General features: G+C 47.0%; 1 protein-coding gene across 1 annotated transcript in view; it reads right to left on the reverse strand.

The window, feature by feature from the left end:
- Positions 1 to 1,664: 1,664 nt before the first annotated feature.
- Positions 1,665 to 14,225, reverse strand: part of CACNA1C (calcium voltage-gated channel subunit alpha1 C) — a 409,374-nt gene continuing 396,813 nt past the window's right edge. The window contains exons 43-49 of the mRNA XM_058021914.1: positions 13,489 to 13,841; positions 12,587 to 12,613; positions 11,154 to 11,282; positions 10,600 to 10,709; positions 8,506 to 8,609; positions 4,449 to 4,766; positions 1,665 to 4,223 (exon numbers count right to left, since the gene is read on the reverse strand). Of these exons, the coding sequence (XP_057877897.1) occupies positions 3,927 to 4,223; positions 4,449 to 4,766; positions 8,506 to 8,609; positions 10,600 to 10,709; positions 11,154 to 11,282; positions 12,587 to 12,613; positions 13,489 to 13,841 (1,338 nt within the window). The 3' untranslated portion in view covers positions 1,665 to 3,926. The remainder of the gene's footprint in view (positions 4,224 to 4,448; positions 4,767 to 8,505; positions 8,610 to 10,599; positions 10,710 to 11,153; positions 11,283 to 12,586; positions 12,614 to 13,488; positions 13,842 to 14,225) is intronic.

Consider the following 14,225-nt stretch of genomic DNA (forward strand, 5'->3'; position numbering starts at 1 on the left):
GTCCAGCTGAAGAGGCAGATGATGCACAAAAGGTCTGCGGACAACGAAACTCCAGCTCTGGATCATGAGTTCCACTTGCTTTCCCATCACGTCAGCCACACAGAAATAGGGAAGAAAAAAAGAAATGCACCCGATGTGGCTGACCCAGTACTGTCTGGACTAATGAGCAGGAGTGATACAGGGAGGAGGTTTGTTGTTTTATAAGAAATGTCTTTAGTCTGCAGTGTCCTCTCGCGAGTCAGAGATGCTCAGAGGCAAACAGCAGATCAGTTTCCCCATTCTTTCCTTCCACGCCACTTCTCAGCCATCGGTTCCTTCAGAGCTTCCATCCACAGCACAGGGATTGTACCCACCATCCACTCCCAGACACAGGGAAACACTCCAGGAGCTGAACCTGCCCCTCCTTCCCACTGTCCCCCAGACTCTGCCTTGCTCACAGGAGGCAGCAGCTCTTTGCTCAGGCCTGTCACAATGTGCACATTTGGAAGTACCTCAAATGAAAAAAAATTAGAAAAAAAAGCCACCCTCCCCGGAAAGAGAAGTTTGCACAGCTGGCACCAGCAATTACTAAATTTAACACCTACCCTCAAACTGCAGAAGTCATTTGCATTCTCTGCTAGCCATACATTTCCCACTCTGCAGCCCCTACAGGGTGTTCCAGGAGAGAGCAGGGTTTTCCTGGCCATAGGCTCTGACCCCCGAGGGAGCAACATCTTTCACTGCCTGGGGCATAGTCTTTCCTGTCATTGTCCTCCCCATCAAGAAAAATTCTAAAAGATGGGCTGTCAAGCATCCAAAATGTTCCTTGTCACCACTAATTTAGGTAAGCACTGTTCTTCAGGAGTGAAGAACCCCTGTCTTCCATTGGGAGGGTCAGTGAAAGAAAATAAGTTAGGGAGCCCTTACACTGCATTTTCAGGAACAGCCAGGCACGGGCATTCTTCCCTTTCAAGTCCCTTTGGAGCACATCAGCAGCAGCAGCAAACTCACAGGGAGACACATCTGTGCCCATCTCTGTACAGCACCAGGGATGAAAGGATGAGACTGACCACACCAGCTGGTCACTTTCTCCAGGGAAGCCTTGAATTATGACTTTGATGACAGATGCTTGTACAAATGGATTCATATTTCTCTAATATTTGGTTTTTCCAAGGTATCTTGAGCTGATACTGGCCAGTTCAAACAGTACAGGCAAAAATACCCTTTGCTATTTCTCCTTTATGCCCCAGAGAATCAAGAAGAAAAACAAGAGCGTCACAAAAATAATGTAATCAATGTATGCAGTGAAGGGTGTTCTTGGACATCTGCAGAAGCTCAAGATTTGAATCAAAGTTTAGCTCTGAGTCAGATCATACCTCAGAACTGATCTGCAAGTTTGTGAATCATCCTGAGGAGGGAAAAAAACCCAGCAGTAGTCTAGACAAAAAACAGTTGCATAAAATCTAACAATACCTGCCTGTTTTTTCAGCCTCTCTCAGGGTTAGAGCCGTCAGTGTGAGAGTTTCACACCTACCAGTCAGGAGTTGTGGCTGGGACATGCTGTGCTGCCAGATGTTTTGTGACTTAATACCCTCCATTAAAGTCTGTGAAGCGGATTGAGACCATGCATAGGAACACCAAAAAGTCACTTGGCACCTGCATCTTGACCAGCCTGCAGCAATTCTCCTAATAAAGATCCACAGCTCTCTCCCTCTCCCTCTGCTTTCAGCCTAGACCAGGGTTAGGTAACTTTACTTTGCCAACTGTCCTGATTCTTGCATTTCTTATCCCAGGATCCTGCTAAAACTGATCAGGATTCAGCTATTTAATAAAATAATTTTGAAGCCAGATTTTTTCTGCCCCGCTCCTTAAATTGCTGGTGTCAGCTGAACGTGTAGGATGGATCTGCCAAATGGGCTTTGGGGGTCTTGTCACCCTTGAGTGGGACGAGACCTTTAGAGGAACTGAGCAAAAGGAAAGAAAACAAAGCCTGAATAAAATGTCCCAGTCTTGGGAAGAAAGATTCTCTACCGATAAAGTCATCGTGCACGTTAAAAGGGAGTGAGGAAGAAGGAAAATGAACACAAGATATGCAAAATCAGTAACGTTCAACCTGTCAGTGGATTGCAGAATAGTTACTTACACCAGGTACACTTTGTTCATCGTACAAATTAAAAAAGGAAAAAAAAAATAAAGTAGTACCCTTTCCCCAACCACACGTAAAAAAGCACTTAAAAGTTCAAAGGTAAAGCTTGGCACATTCCAAATACGAAATGACTCACTTGACATGCAGCAAAATATACAAGAAGTGATTCTTTTTTTTTCTTTTTTTTTTAAACAAACTTAATTCAATTCATTATCTTTGCTTGGCACAATTGCAATTCATTTTAAAAAAATATTTGAAAAATACTGAAACTGACCTGAATTCAAGTATAACGGTTTCTTCAACAGAAACATTATCAATGCAATAAAACATCACACGGAATATATCGAAGCGTAACGTCTTCTGGTTTGTTTTTCTTTTTTTTGTTTCCCCCCCCACCCCCGTAAATTTTTTCTTTTTCTATACAGTTTTAATGCCGACACAACTTACAATTTTATTTTAAAATTAATATTATTGCATTGTTTTTGCATATCTTGTGGAACAGAAAATGCAAAGTTACTGATTCCCTTTTCGAAAGCAGAGACAGTGGTTTGTTTTTGCATTCGAATGGCCCCAGATACAGATCTCCTGCAGCTCAAACCAGGACGTGGAGAACTGCTCTTACACACACGCACACTCACACATGCACTCACGCTCGCTCCCATTGCTCCCACACTCACAGATACACTTAGCACTAAAAAGAACCCAAATCAATCACTCAAATGTGCAAGACTATATCAAGTGCATTGCCTACTATCTTTAAATTATAAAACAACAACAACAAAAGGTTTCAGTTGCTAGTAAATAAAATTACAAATCCTCGGTGTACATAATGGTTGGCAAAACTCATCTATCATTATACTTCTACCAAATTCCAATGGAGAAACCACCCCTACCCCAGTTTAAATAATAATACAACATGATCAAACCAATTTAACATCTGCAAAGGTGAAAATAAACCAAAACAAAAAAGGTAGGTGATTACAAAACGCTGTAAACACTCCCTTCTCCCTCAAAATAATAATAATAATAATAAAATAGTCAAAATAAAAACTGCAACATGCTTTCAAGAAAATACCAAACTGCGAAACAAGAAGAACTCTGCACAGGCCTGGCGGCCTCTCAGCCCCGCCGCCATGCCTGCTCTCCCATTGGCTGGCACAGTTGGCGCGCTAGCTCTGATTGGCCAGCAGAAAACCGCCTAAACTCGGATTGGCTGGCGAGTGACCGCCCGAGCTCTGATTGGCCGGCAGGGGCCGCTGCCGGAGTCTCGGCAGGGCTGGGCCGCGCCTCGGGCTTCTCCTGCTTCCTCCTCCCCGTGGCCGTGTGGGAATCCACAGCAGAAGTCTTCCTCTCCTTCCGAATCAAAGGGCCTTGGCTTTATGGAGACGGTGAGGCTCATACAGAACATGTGCAAAATGATTTTTACAAGCAAGGTTGAAAGACACCCGTTTGGCGCAGGGTCCTTTTGGCTAGGGCGATCCACAGGAAGCTGAGGTTCCCCTTCGTGCTCCGGAGGCAGCTGTCGTTCCTTGTGCAGGGACTGAAAAAAAGAGGGAGCTGGCTCTCCTCCTCTTCTTCTCCTCCTCCTCCTCACTCTTCCCTCATGGACACGTGCTGGGGTTAAATCCGCTCCTGAAAAGCTTTCTTACACCACCCAACTCTGCGACTCGTCCCAACAGAAATGAATGAAGAACGCTGTTCCGGTTACTCCAGGTCACGAGAACAGTGAGGCACTTCTGAAACAAACCCATTAGGAACATTGAAACAAATAAAAAACCAGCATCGCTTCCAGCCCTGGCAACTACAGGCTGCTGATATAAATCCTGCTGTCCTTGAGCTCCTCCTGACTTATCCTACAATCCGGGTTCTGCACCTCTTCCTCTTCCTCTCCTGCACTGTCCTGCCCTGGGTCCCTGCAGTTAGCAAAAGGCAAGAGGTTGCCATTGGGGCTCTGCTTGCTGTTACCATTGAGAATGTTGTCTGCTGCATTTTCCATCTCTTCTATCGTCATGTCGCAGGCGTCTGCGAGCTCCTGGGTTGTGACCTCAATGAACTTTGGATCTTGAGCAAACTGCATCAGTCCTTCCGAAATCAAGACCTTCAAAAGCAGGTGGGGAACCAGAACACAAAGACACGTGTTAGTACCCTGCAGCGCCAACACCACCACACCTCCAACGCAACCCTCTTCACTGCCGTGTTTCCTCCTCCCATTCATGCTTCTAAACCTGGGAGAAGGGCTCTCCTACTCCTGCTGCCCTGCTCTTCCAGGGCCACGTTCCCAGCTGGCCGTGCCCCAGCACCCTCGGTGCCCGTGCGCTCTTACCGCTTCCACCAGGCTGCTGGCGCTGCCGTGGAGCTGCCGGCTGCTCCCCGCGCTGGGGCTGGGCACGGTCAGGGACACGGGCCGGGCTCTCCTGGGGCTGCCGCCGCTCTCGGGGTACCGGGAGCCGCAGTGCACGGACGGCAAGCTGCTGTTGAGCTTCTCCGAGGAGTCCGCCCCGTCGAGGCGCAGCGTGGGGATGCTCTGTGGCGGCCAGCCCCGGTTGCAGGGTGTGGCCGGGGGTGTCGCGCACAGCCGAGAGAACGCGGTGGGGGAATGGCTTCGCTGCAGCAGGGGACTCAGGCCGGCCACTGCCAGCGCCTGCGGACACACAGGGACAGCGTGAGCGAGGGATTGCGGCGCTGGAACGAGGATACCGTGGATATTTTCACCCCCGACAAGGGGGAGAGAATGATGCATTTGACTCCATCTCCACTAATTAATTACTTTATTATACTGTGTTATCCTGTATTACATTGTGCTCTATTATATTACATCTAAACTGAATCTGCCAAGCACTCAGCTCTGCACACACTGCCCTCATCTCGTGACTGTCACCCAACAGTCCTGACACACACACACTTGGCCCTGACAGGCCACGGAAACAAAACCCCATCACTCTGGGTAAACAATCTCCATATTGCATTCTACTTTGGCACAACACAGGCACAGAAAATGATAAGAATAGTTTTTCCTTTCTCAGAGGTTCAGATTTTCTCTGTGAAGAGAAATGTGGCTACACAAGGAGGTGCTGGAGAAACCATCCGAGAAAGGCCTGGAGAGTCTCGAGGCTTGTGAACACAGCTGCCAGCTCCTTCAAGGGTTTGGATGTGTGCTGCAAACTCATTGTGCAAGCTTTCCTTGACATGGTGTGCCCTGTGCTAGTGCCAAGGACTGGATTGGAAATTTTCAGAACCGCAGTTCTTTAGCCTGGGAACCATGGCATTGCCTGGAGGATGCAGCCCCATTCCCATGGCACTGCCTGGAGGATGCAGCCCCAGTCCCAGGCACTGCCTGGAGGATGCAGCCCCATTCCCATGGCACTGCCAGGAGGATGCAGCCCCATTCCCATGGCACTGCCTGGAGGATGCAGCCCCATTCCCATGGCACTGCCAGAAGGGGTGCAGCCTCATTCCCATGGCACTGCCAGGAGGATGCAGCCCCATTATCACAGCACTGCCAGGAGGATGCAGCCCCATTGTCACAGCACTGCCAGGAGGATGCAGCCCCAGTCCCATGGCACTGCCTGGAGGATACAGCCCCATTCCCATGGCACTGCCAGGAGGATGCAGCCCCATTCCCATGGCACTGCCAGGAGGATGCAGCCCCATTCCCATGGCACTACCAGGAGGATGCAGCCCCATTGTCACAGCACTGCCAGGAGGATGCAGCCCCATTCCCATGGCACTGCCAGGAGGATGCAGCCCCATTCCCATGGCACTGCCAGGAGGATGCAGCCCCATTGTCACAGCACTGCCAGGAGGATGCAGCCCCATTGTCACAGCACTGCCAGGAGGATGCAGCCCCATTCCCATGGCACTGCCTGGAGGATGCAGCCCCATTGTCACAGCACTGCCTGGAGGATGCAGCCCCAGTCCCATGGCACTGCCTGGAGGATGCAGCCCCATTCCCATGGCTCTGCCTGGAGAGATGCAGCCCCATTCCCATGGCACTGCCAGGAGGATGCAGCCCCAGTCCCATGGCACTGCCTGGAGGATGCAGCCCCAGTCCCCATGGTTCTGTCAGAAACACCACCTCTTGTCCGGTGGGGGAGACAGCAAATCATTTTCCCACCACTGACACCACACACAGCACAGGATTTTACTGCCAGTTGCTGTTTTTAGTGTCTACTGAAGAGATACCAGATATGAATTTTAGAGTGTGTGCAGTTGGCAATAACTTGAAATCCACCACTGGATTTTAAGGCATCTGCTGTTGGTGGGAGGATCAATATCTGATGATTATACTTTCAGCCATCCAGTCCTTCCTGTAATCATACACACAACCTCTGAGTCATTCAGCCTCCTCTTAAAATGAATTCCTCTTGGTGCACAGGGCTGATCTGATGCCTTATTGATGGTGACTGCTTCCTTGTTCTGTAAGCAAGACTGTCAGAGTCATGAACTCATCTCACAGAGCTCATGGCTGAGCAATGAAATAAATGCATGGAAACTACAAAAGGGTGTGACTGTGTTGTGTTCAGGCTGGGGCAAGGCTCTGTGTTCAGTCTAACTGGGCAGAAAGGCACTGCTCTTCATGCCTGCCTGAAAACACTGCCTCAAAGACATGACTTACACAGAATTAAACTTGCCCTTTGGTGATGCTCCTTCCCTCCACTGACCACAGTAGGGCTGAACTGACTAATTTAAATTAGACAGCTCACTTAAAGCTATCTAATGTTCAGTGAAGCTCAGTCCATCTGCCACTGAAATCCTTGGGAACTGATAATTATTTTGTGCTGGTGACTTCAGTGTCAGGAAAAAAAAAATCATTCTGAAAAAAAGAATTAATTCTTAGTCACCTGCAAGTTCACTGAGGTTTTCTCAGTAATTAGATGTCAGACTCCTGTCAAATTTCAGTGAGCTAGAGAGCCCTTAAAACTTCTGAATAAGTCATACCCTGCTGGCTATGATGGCCTCAGCACATCCTTTAAACTGCCAGGACTTCAAGGAGAGACCTGGATCTGTCAGACAGGACAACAGAACCAATTTTCCAGCTTGTTGGCAGAAACTTACACAAAATGTTTTATCAGGAAGCTGAAGGAAGCTGTGTGGGATTGCTTTGAGTTTCAGCTGAACACATTTACATATCATGATGTACAGGTATTCCCTGAGAACACCTCTTCAAGCCTTTACAGCAACCTTTCCATTCTGTGGGATTATTTTAGGCCCTGTTGTTGGTTAACATTTTATAAACAGGATCATTGCTGAGTGTTGTCAGCTGGCAGCCAGATGCCTCTTTCAGGGTAGCCCTTCAGCCTGGCTGAGTGACACCTGTGTGGGCAGAGCCCCATCCCTGCAGGTTTTGGGCTGCATGGTGGGATGGGGAAAGGTGAAGAGGTTTGGGGGGAGGTGATTCTGTCAGCTGTGTGTGTTGGGAAGGCTGAGAGGCTGTGTTCTCTGTGTTCCCTGTGTTCCCTCTGCCTGGCCTGCCATGGGAAGGCAGGAAGTCTCAGGAGGGCTGTTGATGCTGTGGTGAGTGTGGGAATCTGTTTCCTGACCAACCCTCCCTGCTCCAGCTCGTTTTCTGGTTGTCCCTGCCACAGCTGTAACTCTCTGCAGAGCACTGCTTTTGGAGCTCAAGAATTAAAGGATAACTCTCTGAAAGTGGAGGTGAGGAAAGCCAGGGAGCCTCAAGCCCACCCCTCTTTCACTCCTCTGACTTCTCACTCCTCCTGTTCTTGCTGTGGGGCATTTTCTGCCCTTGTGGCAGCCTCAAGAAGCAGCAGGGCCATTCTGCCCTGCCGGGGGGGGACTGCACAGAGCAGGATGCCCCACCTGCAAGGCTGGCACTGCCATCTGCACCTGTTTCTTTTATGGGTGACAAAAAGAGGCATCATCAAACCAGAAGACACAGCTCTCCTTTGGAGCCTGACAGCTGCCTGATCACCCAGGTAGTGTTTAGGCAGCATTTGCCAGGCTGCTGAACAGAGTTACAAAGGGCTTGGGAAGCTGATTGATGACATGTAATCAGTTTGTGTTTTAAAATGGATAATTACACTTACCGGTTACCTTTAATTAATTTTAGACTGTTCATACTTTATTCATGTGCATACTGCCATCAAAGCTAGGGTAATTGCACTGCAGCATGCAATTTGGGTAGTTATTTTTATCTTTTTGCTAGAATTGTATTCATTCATGAGCATCACACAAGGATAACTGTGGCTGACTCCAATGCACATATTCCTGTAGCATTCTGGGAATGATAAAAATCCTGATTGCTAAAACCTCTGCCTTTGGTGTGGGTGAGAATCTATCCCAAATGGTTTTTAATCAGTGGGTTGGGATGCTCTGGGGGGCACTGCAGATGGCAGGGGCTGTGTCTAATTATTAACACTCACCTGATGATGGACCAGATGCAAAGGCAGGACTGTCTTCTGTGAGACATCCACACCCTGGTTTTTCTGTCTTTTCAAACACTCTAAGTGAAAAGATGCTCTTCGACCTGAAACAGCAACACACACAACGTGTCCATCACTCATTGCACACTACAGGAAATCTGTTTTCAGTTTCTTTTAGTGCAGTCCCACTGGACACACAGCAAACACACATACTTCAGGCTCTTCCCCTCAATACTGAGCCCTTTCCAAACAAATGTATTTACAGAAAGCACTCAGGCATCACAAAACAATCAACTCCACCTTCCAAGCAAGCTGCAAGGGAGGATTGCTGCAAGGTGGGATTGCTGCAAGGTAGATTCTGAACACTTTTTTTTCTGAACACTTTTCTCCTTTAAAACACATGCAGCTGATCTCCCTCCCAAGCAGTGCAGTGCTCTCAGACCTGTGTGGCTGAGGCAGAGCCCTCAGCAGGATGTGAAGCTGAGCCTCTGGGGCTGGGCAAGCAGGGACATTGTGCTGCTCAGGTGACACTGGCACCCTGCTTGCATGTGATCTGTGTCCTTTGGCTGCCAGACACACCACACTGTGTCTATAGCAAGGCTGAGTGCAACTGAATCCATCAGTGGGGAATTTGCTGGTGAATGGAAGGTGACTTAGACAGAAATGAAACTTTTTTGGAATTTGGAAGGAAGGGAAGAGAGAAAAAAACAGTTTAGAGGGAGCTGCTGAAACAGTCACAGTTATTCACTCACTATAAAAACTTTACTTATATATCATATAATTAAAGTTTTATATATTTTTAATATATTTAATATAATTAAACTTTACTTCTCTAAATATGAGAAAGGTACTCCCAATGAGGAATTTAAAACTAATGAAAAGTATGTTTAAGATCAAGTGCTTTACTTCTGAAAAATGGCAAATAAATCCAGTATTGAAGATTCAATACATGGCACATTAAAATAGTTTGTAGTCTTCTTCATTTTGTTGACATTTTTCTAAAGAAGGAAAGAAAATTAGAATTCTGAAAATAGTAAGTATCTATAATATTGGATTGCTGAGAAAAAGCCCTCTCAGGGTTGGAGAAAATATGTTATAACCCAGAGAATGAATGTTACAATGCAGGTTAAAAGTATTTCCTCTTTCTTGAGAAAAAAACCAACTATATGTATTATATATATATTATGAATTATATATATATATTATATAATATATATGATTCAGTATTATATATATAATGAATGCATATTATATAAATATATTCACTAGAATGCCGTTAGTGAAGCATTGTATCAAGGGCTGACTGCCTTACAGATAGATATAGAAGTTGTCATTTTCTAATATTTTAAGATTTGAAATAAAGGAAATGTTGCTAGAACAGTGAAGCATCCTGAGGGATTTCAGTGAAGACTCAGTAATCTCACTTTAAACATGACACTACCTAGTATGTCACTGTTATTCTGTAAAAATGTATTTTATACACACGATTCTTTTTAGTTTCTCCCTTCAATGCCCTTTTTCCACCACACCAATACTCAGAAAAAGGCTGAAAAATGCTATACCCAAGAGTTCATTTTGTCGCAGACTCTTGATACCTTCATAAAACCTTGTGATTCATGGGTTTCATCTCCCAGTGAAGCACTTGAAAATCTCCAGGTACAATTAGAGCAGAAGGCAAATGCATGTTGTATTAACTTAATCTGACATTCAGTGTGCTCCTGGCAGCAGCCAAAGGAGACAATCTCTCATTTCTCCTTGCTGAATACACACAGAGCAGAACGCTGTAGGCTCAAGTCTCACCTGTTCAGTGACTCCCTGGTGATTGTTTGGAGAGCCTACAGCTCTCAAATAAACTGTCCTAATTCACAGGCAGGTTGATCAAACAGATCCCAGGGACTGTCCAAACAGCCACAGGTTCATCTGTGAAGCCAGCAGAGCCATGTGCCTGACCAGCATTGTCTGCATGCCCTGGGATTCTGCTCTCATGGGCTGCAAACAGCAACACCTGTGCCCACCCAGGCTGGGACTCCTTCAGGGACATGTGGGAACTCCATCAAGGTGGAGGAACCCAGCCCAGCCCTGCAGGGAGCTTACCTAGAGCTGAGGAGCACAGAAACCCCTTCTTGGGAGAGGGCCGGGTGTCCTCTCCTTTGCTGTGCTCTGGTGGAGTGAGTTGTCTGTTTTCATCATCTTGGTATGCAAGCCTGGGGAGGAGAGTAGGGGGATTTAGAAAAGGAATGATGATATTGGGCAGAAAAAGCCCCTTTTCCAGCAAGAAAGTCAGGGAGGTCATGCTAGCAAAGGGATGCAAGAGCAAGCTGGCTTCAAACTATTACTGGTCCAGGAGAAGTAACAAGAGACCACGAGACAGAGAACTCTAAAAATGAGCTCTGGGAACATCAGGAGGGAGAATTGAATGTGGGGGGCAGCCCTGCAGATATCTCATACAGAGAAAGAAAATCCTAGGTGAAAAATAACCTTAATGCTACTTCAAGGGCTGAACTGGAATTATGTTCTCATATTTGAGTTCTCTAAATCTGACCTTCTTCCATAAATAGAATTTTCTGTAGAAAAATGTCACCTCTTCCCACCTCTCCCCCTTAATTAAAGAACCACCCAAACACCTTGACTAAAGCTGCAAAGCTCACATTTCGGTAGAGAGCAGACTTGGTTCACTACAGTACTCAATGTCTTCATTCAAATTTTCATCATAAGTCTCATCCTGAGACACTTCCTCTTGGCAAACAATTGCCAGCTGGCTGTCTCTGGAACTGGAGCTAATGAGCAAAAAAGACAAGTCAAGATATGGAGATGGTAAAGACAACCTGTTACAAAGACAAGAATGACAGGCTCCATCTGTCCCAGTTTATTATAATGCTGAAGAGCCTTCATAGGAAAATCAATGACTGAACAGAGCTGCAGAGTTCACAAATACAAGGCAACAATCTTTATCTGTGTCCTCTTTCTTAAACTGTAAATGCATTTTGTCCTTTGTGACTACCTGCACTCTGTGAATGTGCACATCACACTGATCATTTCCAGTGCTACACCTCACTGAACTCACAGTAAAATCCGGGATGGGCTCTCTTTTCCCTTGTTGGAAAAGCCTTGGTTATGGATTTCAGAGAAGCCTCCTGGACACTCACAGTAACCTTCTCATCTCTGTCATGTGTGGCCTTTGCCCCCCACATCCCTCAGTCTGCACCAGCTCTGCCCTCTGCCTCCTGGTCATGTTCTCATCCTTGCTGGCTTTTCCACCTTTTGTCCCTTTTTTAACTGCAGAGTGCTTCTACTGAATTCAGCAGGATCTGTCCAAAGCATCAGGTGTGCCAGCCCTTAATTCCCTGCTTGCCTCCTCTCTGTCCCCGTTTCACATTTTGGCACTTATATATCACTTCATTTGGACTTTGCTTTTTCTGAGGAGTAAAATAAAATCTGGAGGTAGCTTGAATCTTTGAGGTATGGGCATGGAGGTAGTGGAAATTATTTCAGTTTCTTACTACCATTTGCAGAATAGAGCAGGGTGGCGTTTTATTTTTTTTTTTTTTTTTTTTCATCTTTTAGGTTCTGGAGGGGCAACATTATCTTGTCATGTGGTTAAAGCAAAAACCACTGGGAGAAATGTGGGTATGCATTGTGTGAAAAAGCCTGTAGAACAGTGCTGCAGGGACCCTCCTCTGAAATGGGAGGCAAGTAAAACTGCTGAGGTGCAGAGGGGAACAAAATCAGTACCTGGCATCTCCTCCTGTTCAACTGTCTGTGTTTAGCCAAAACCATACAGAACTTTTGCATGAACATGCCAGGGTGTACTTCACTATGCTGTGATCAGAGAATGTGTAGATGTTTGAGCCCAGCTAGAATCTCTAAAATCCCCCAAATCTAGAAAATAGCCAGAACATTGACTTGCCCCAAGTGGGGAGTATTTTCTGGAGCTGTCATGGTGCTCAGTATCTCTATTCCAGCCCTACTGACACCAAAAGGAGAGGTCACATTCAGCATTAGTGGGAATTTGGAGTTTGAACAGATGAAGACAGTGGGTCTTACAGCCAGGCAGCATGGGAGGGGTAAGGAGAACACGTACCGTGCCAGTGTCTCGTAGTAATGTGTCCTAATGCAGGGAACATGCCCAGGGGAGCAAGGAGAGAAAAGAACACCCTGTTAGCAGTGTCACACCAGCACGAGTTCAGCAGGGAGGAGGGCAGAGGGAACACATCTTGTGCAACTCCCCGTGGCCTCCCTCAGGAAGGCATGAAATGCAAAAACCACAGGACTCTTCACTGCACCCACTGAAGTTCCACACAATTCTGCACCCACTGAAGTTCCTCTGCCTCATTGTCCTATTCTGTCCTTTCTGGGGGCAGCATTTGGCCACCTTTTCACACTGTTCACTCTCTGCACTGAAAAAAAAATCCATCTCTTTCCTGCTGTTTCTGAAAGTATTAAAAGAATTCCCCCACGGAGAAAAATTATATTCCTTTTGTGTTAGTCATCTGTGTGTAGAGAGCTTGAAAACTCTCCAGAGAAGGGGATTTTCTTCACTTTTTTCTTGAAAACCTTGCCTCCCTCTTCCCAGAATGTCTTTGGTGACCTCTGTAGGGTGACCTGCTAAATGAAAACCCACTGACTTCAACAAAGCTCCCCATTGGGCTATTAGGACATGAAGAGCAGTCTCCTACCAGTTGATAAAACACTTCCCTGTGGTGAAGGAGGGATAAATAAGGTTCCCTTTGGATCTTACAAAGGTTTCTTTCTGATAAATCCCAAATAAATAGAGTGTGTTGGTCAGTAAGAGTGCTGGTGCTTTGCAGTGGCCAATTGGTGCACATCTGTGGGCTTTGGCACATGTGGAGAACCACAGGGCTCAATCCAGGCTGCAGGCTGGGCAATGTCTGGGAGTGACTCTGGCTCAGCAGCAGTGCTCTGGTGTTTGCATGCACCTTCCAACACCTGCTCCCCTGGCTCCCTCTCTGCTGGGACACTCACCTTTTGGAGGGGAGCTTCCAGGGAGCCTCCTGCACACATATGGTGGGTGACAGGGGTGTCCCATGGCCTTCCACCGTGCTGACAGTGCTGGGGTAGCTGGGTGGGCTGGGGAAGCGACACAGGGCGGTGTTGTTGGCGTTGTTGATGTTGGCATTGGAGCCTGAGGATGAGTAGCTGCTGGGAGTGAAGGTGGAGTCCACCAGCTTCTCGTGAGATGGAGACTCGGTGTCGCCGTGGTTGTTGCCAGACTTGTTGATGTGCAAAGGTCTCTGGGTGGTGAATGTCTGGGGGAACCCACTCCTGCCATCACTTTGGTAGTAGCTCACATGGTTTCCAAACAAGCCTCCAGCTCTCTGCCAGAGAAACAAAAAGGATTTTTCCTTTGTGAGTGAGATGTGCAAGGGCCCCGGTGTTTCCCTGCTTAGACTGTTCTTGAGGGAAAAAAAGGAGGACCAAAGTGAGCATGATGGCACTGGTGCTCTCTCTTCCAGAAAGCAGTGTGAGGACTTCTCTGTCACAGAGACCAGCTGCACACAGGCTGGGATTTCAGAGGGCTGGCAGGTGTGTGCCTCCACACCTCCCACCAGTTCTGGGAGTCTAGGACAGGGTATGGATGCAAGAACCTGTCTGGTTTTCCCAGTGCAGTTACAAAGGAACATTTAGGTATGAGGGGGAATTTGAGAAGAGCATCAGAAACTATTAAGTACCTGGAGGAAGAAAGGAAGAGAAATTTAATG

This window comes from Melospiza georgiana, chromosome 4 (genome assembly GCF_028018845.1).
Source record: "Melospiza georgiana isolate bMelGeo1 chromosome 4, bMelGeo1.pri, whole genome shotgun sequence".
NCBI lineage: Eukaryota > Metazoa > Chordata > Aves > Passeriformes > Passerellidae > Melospiza > Melospiza georgiana.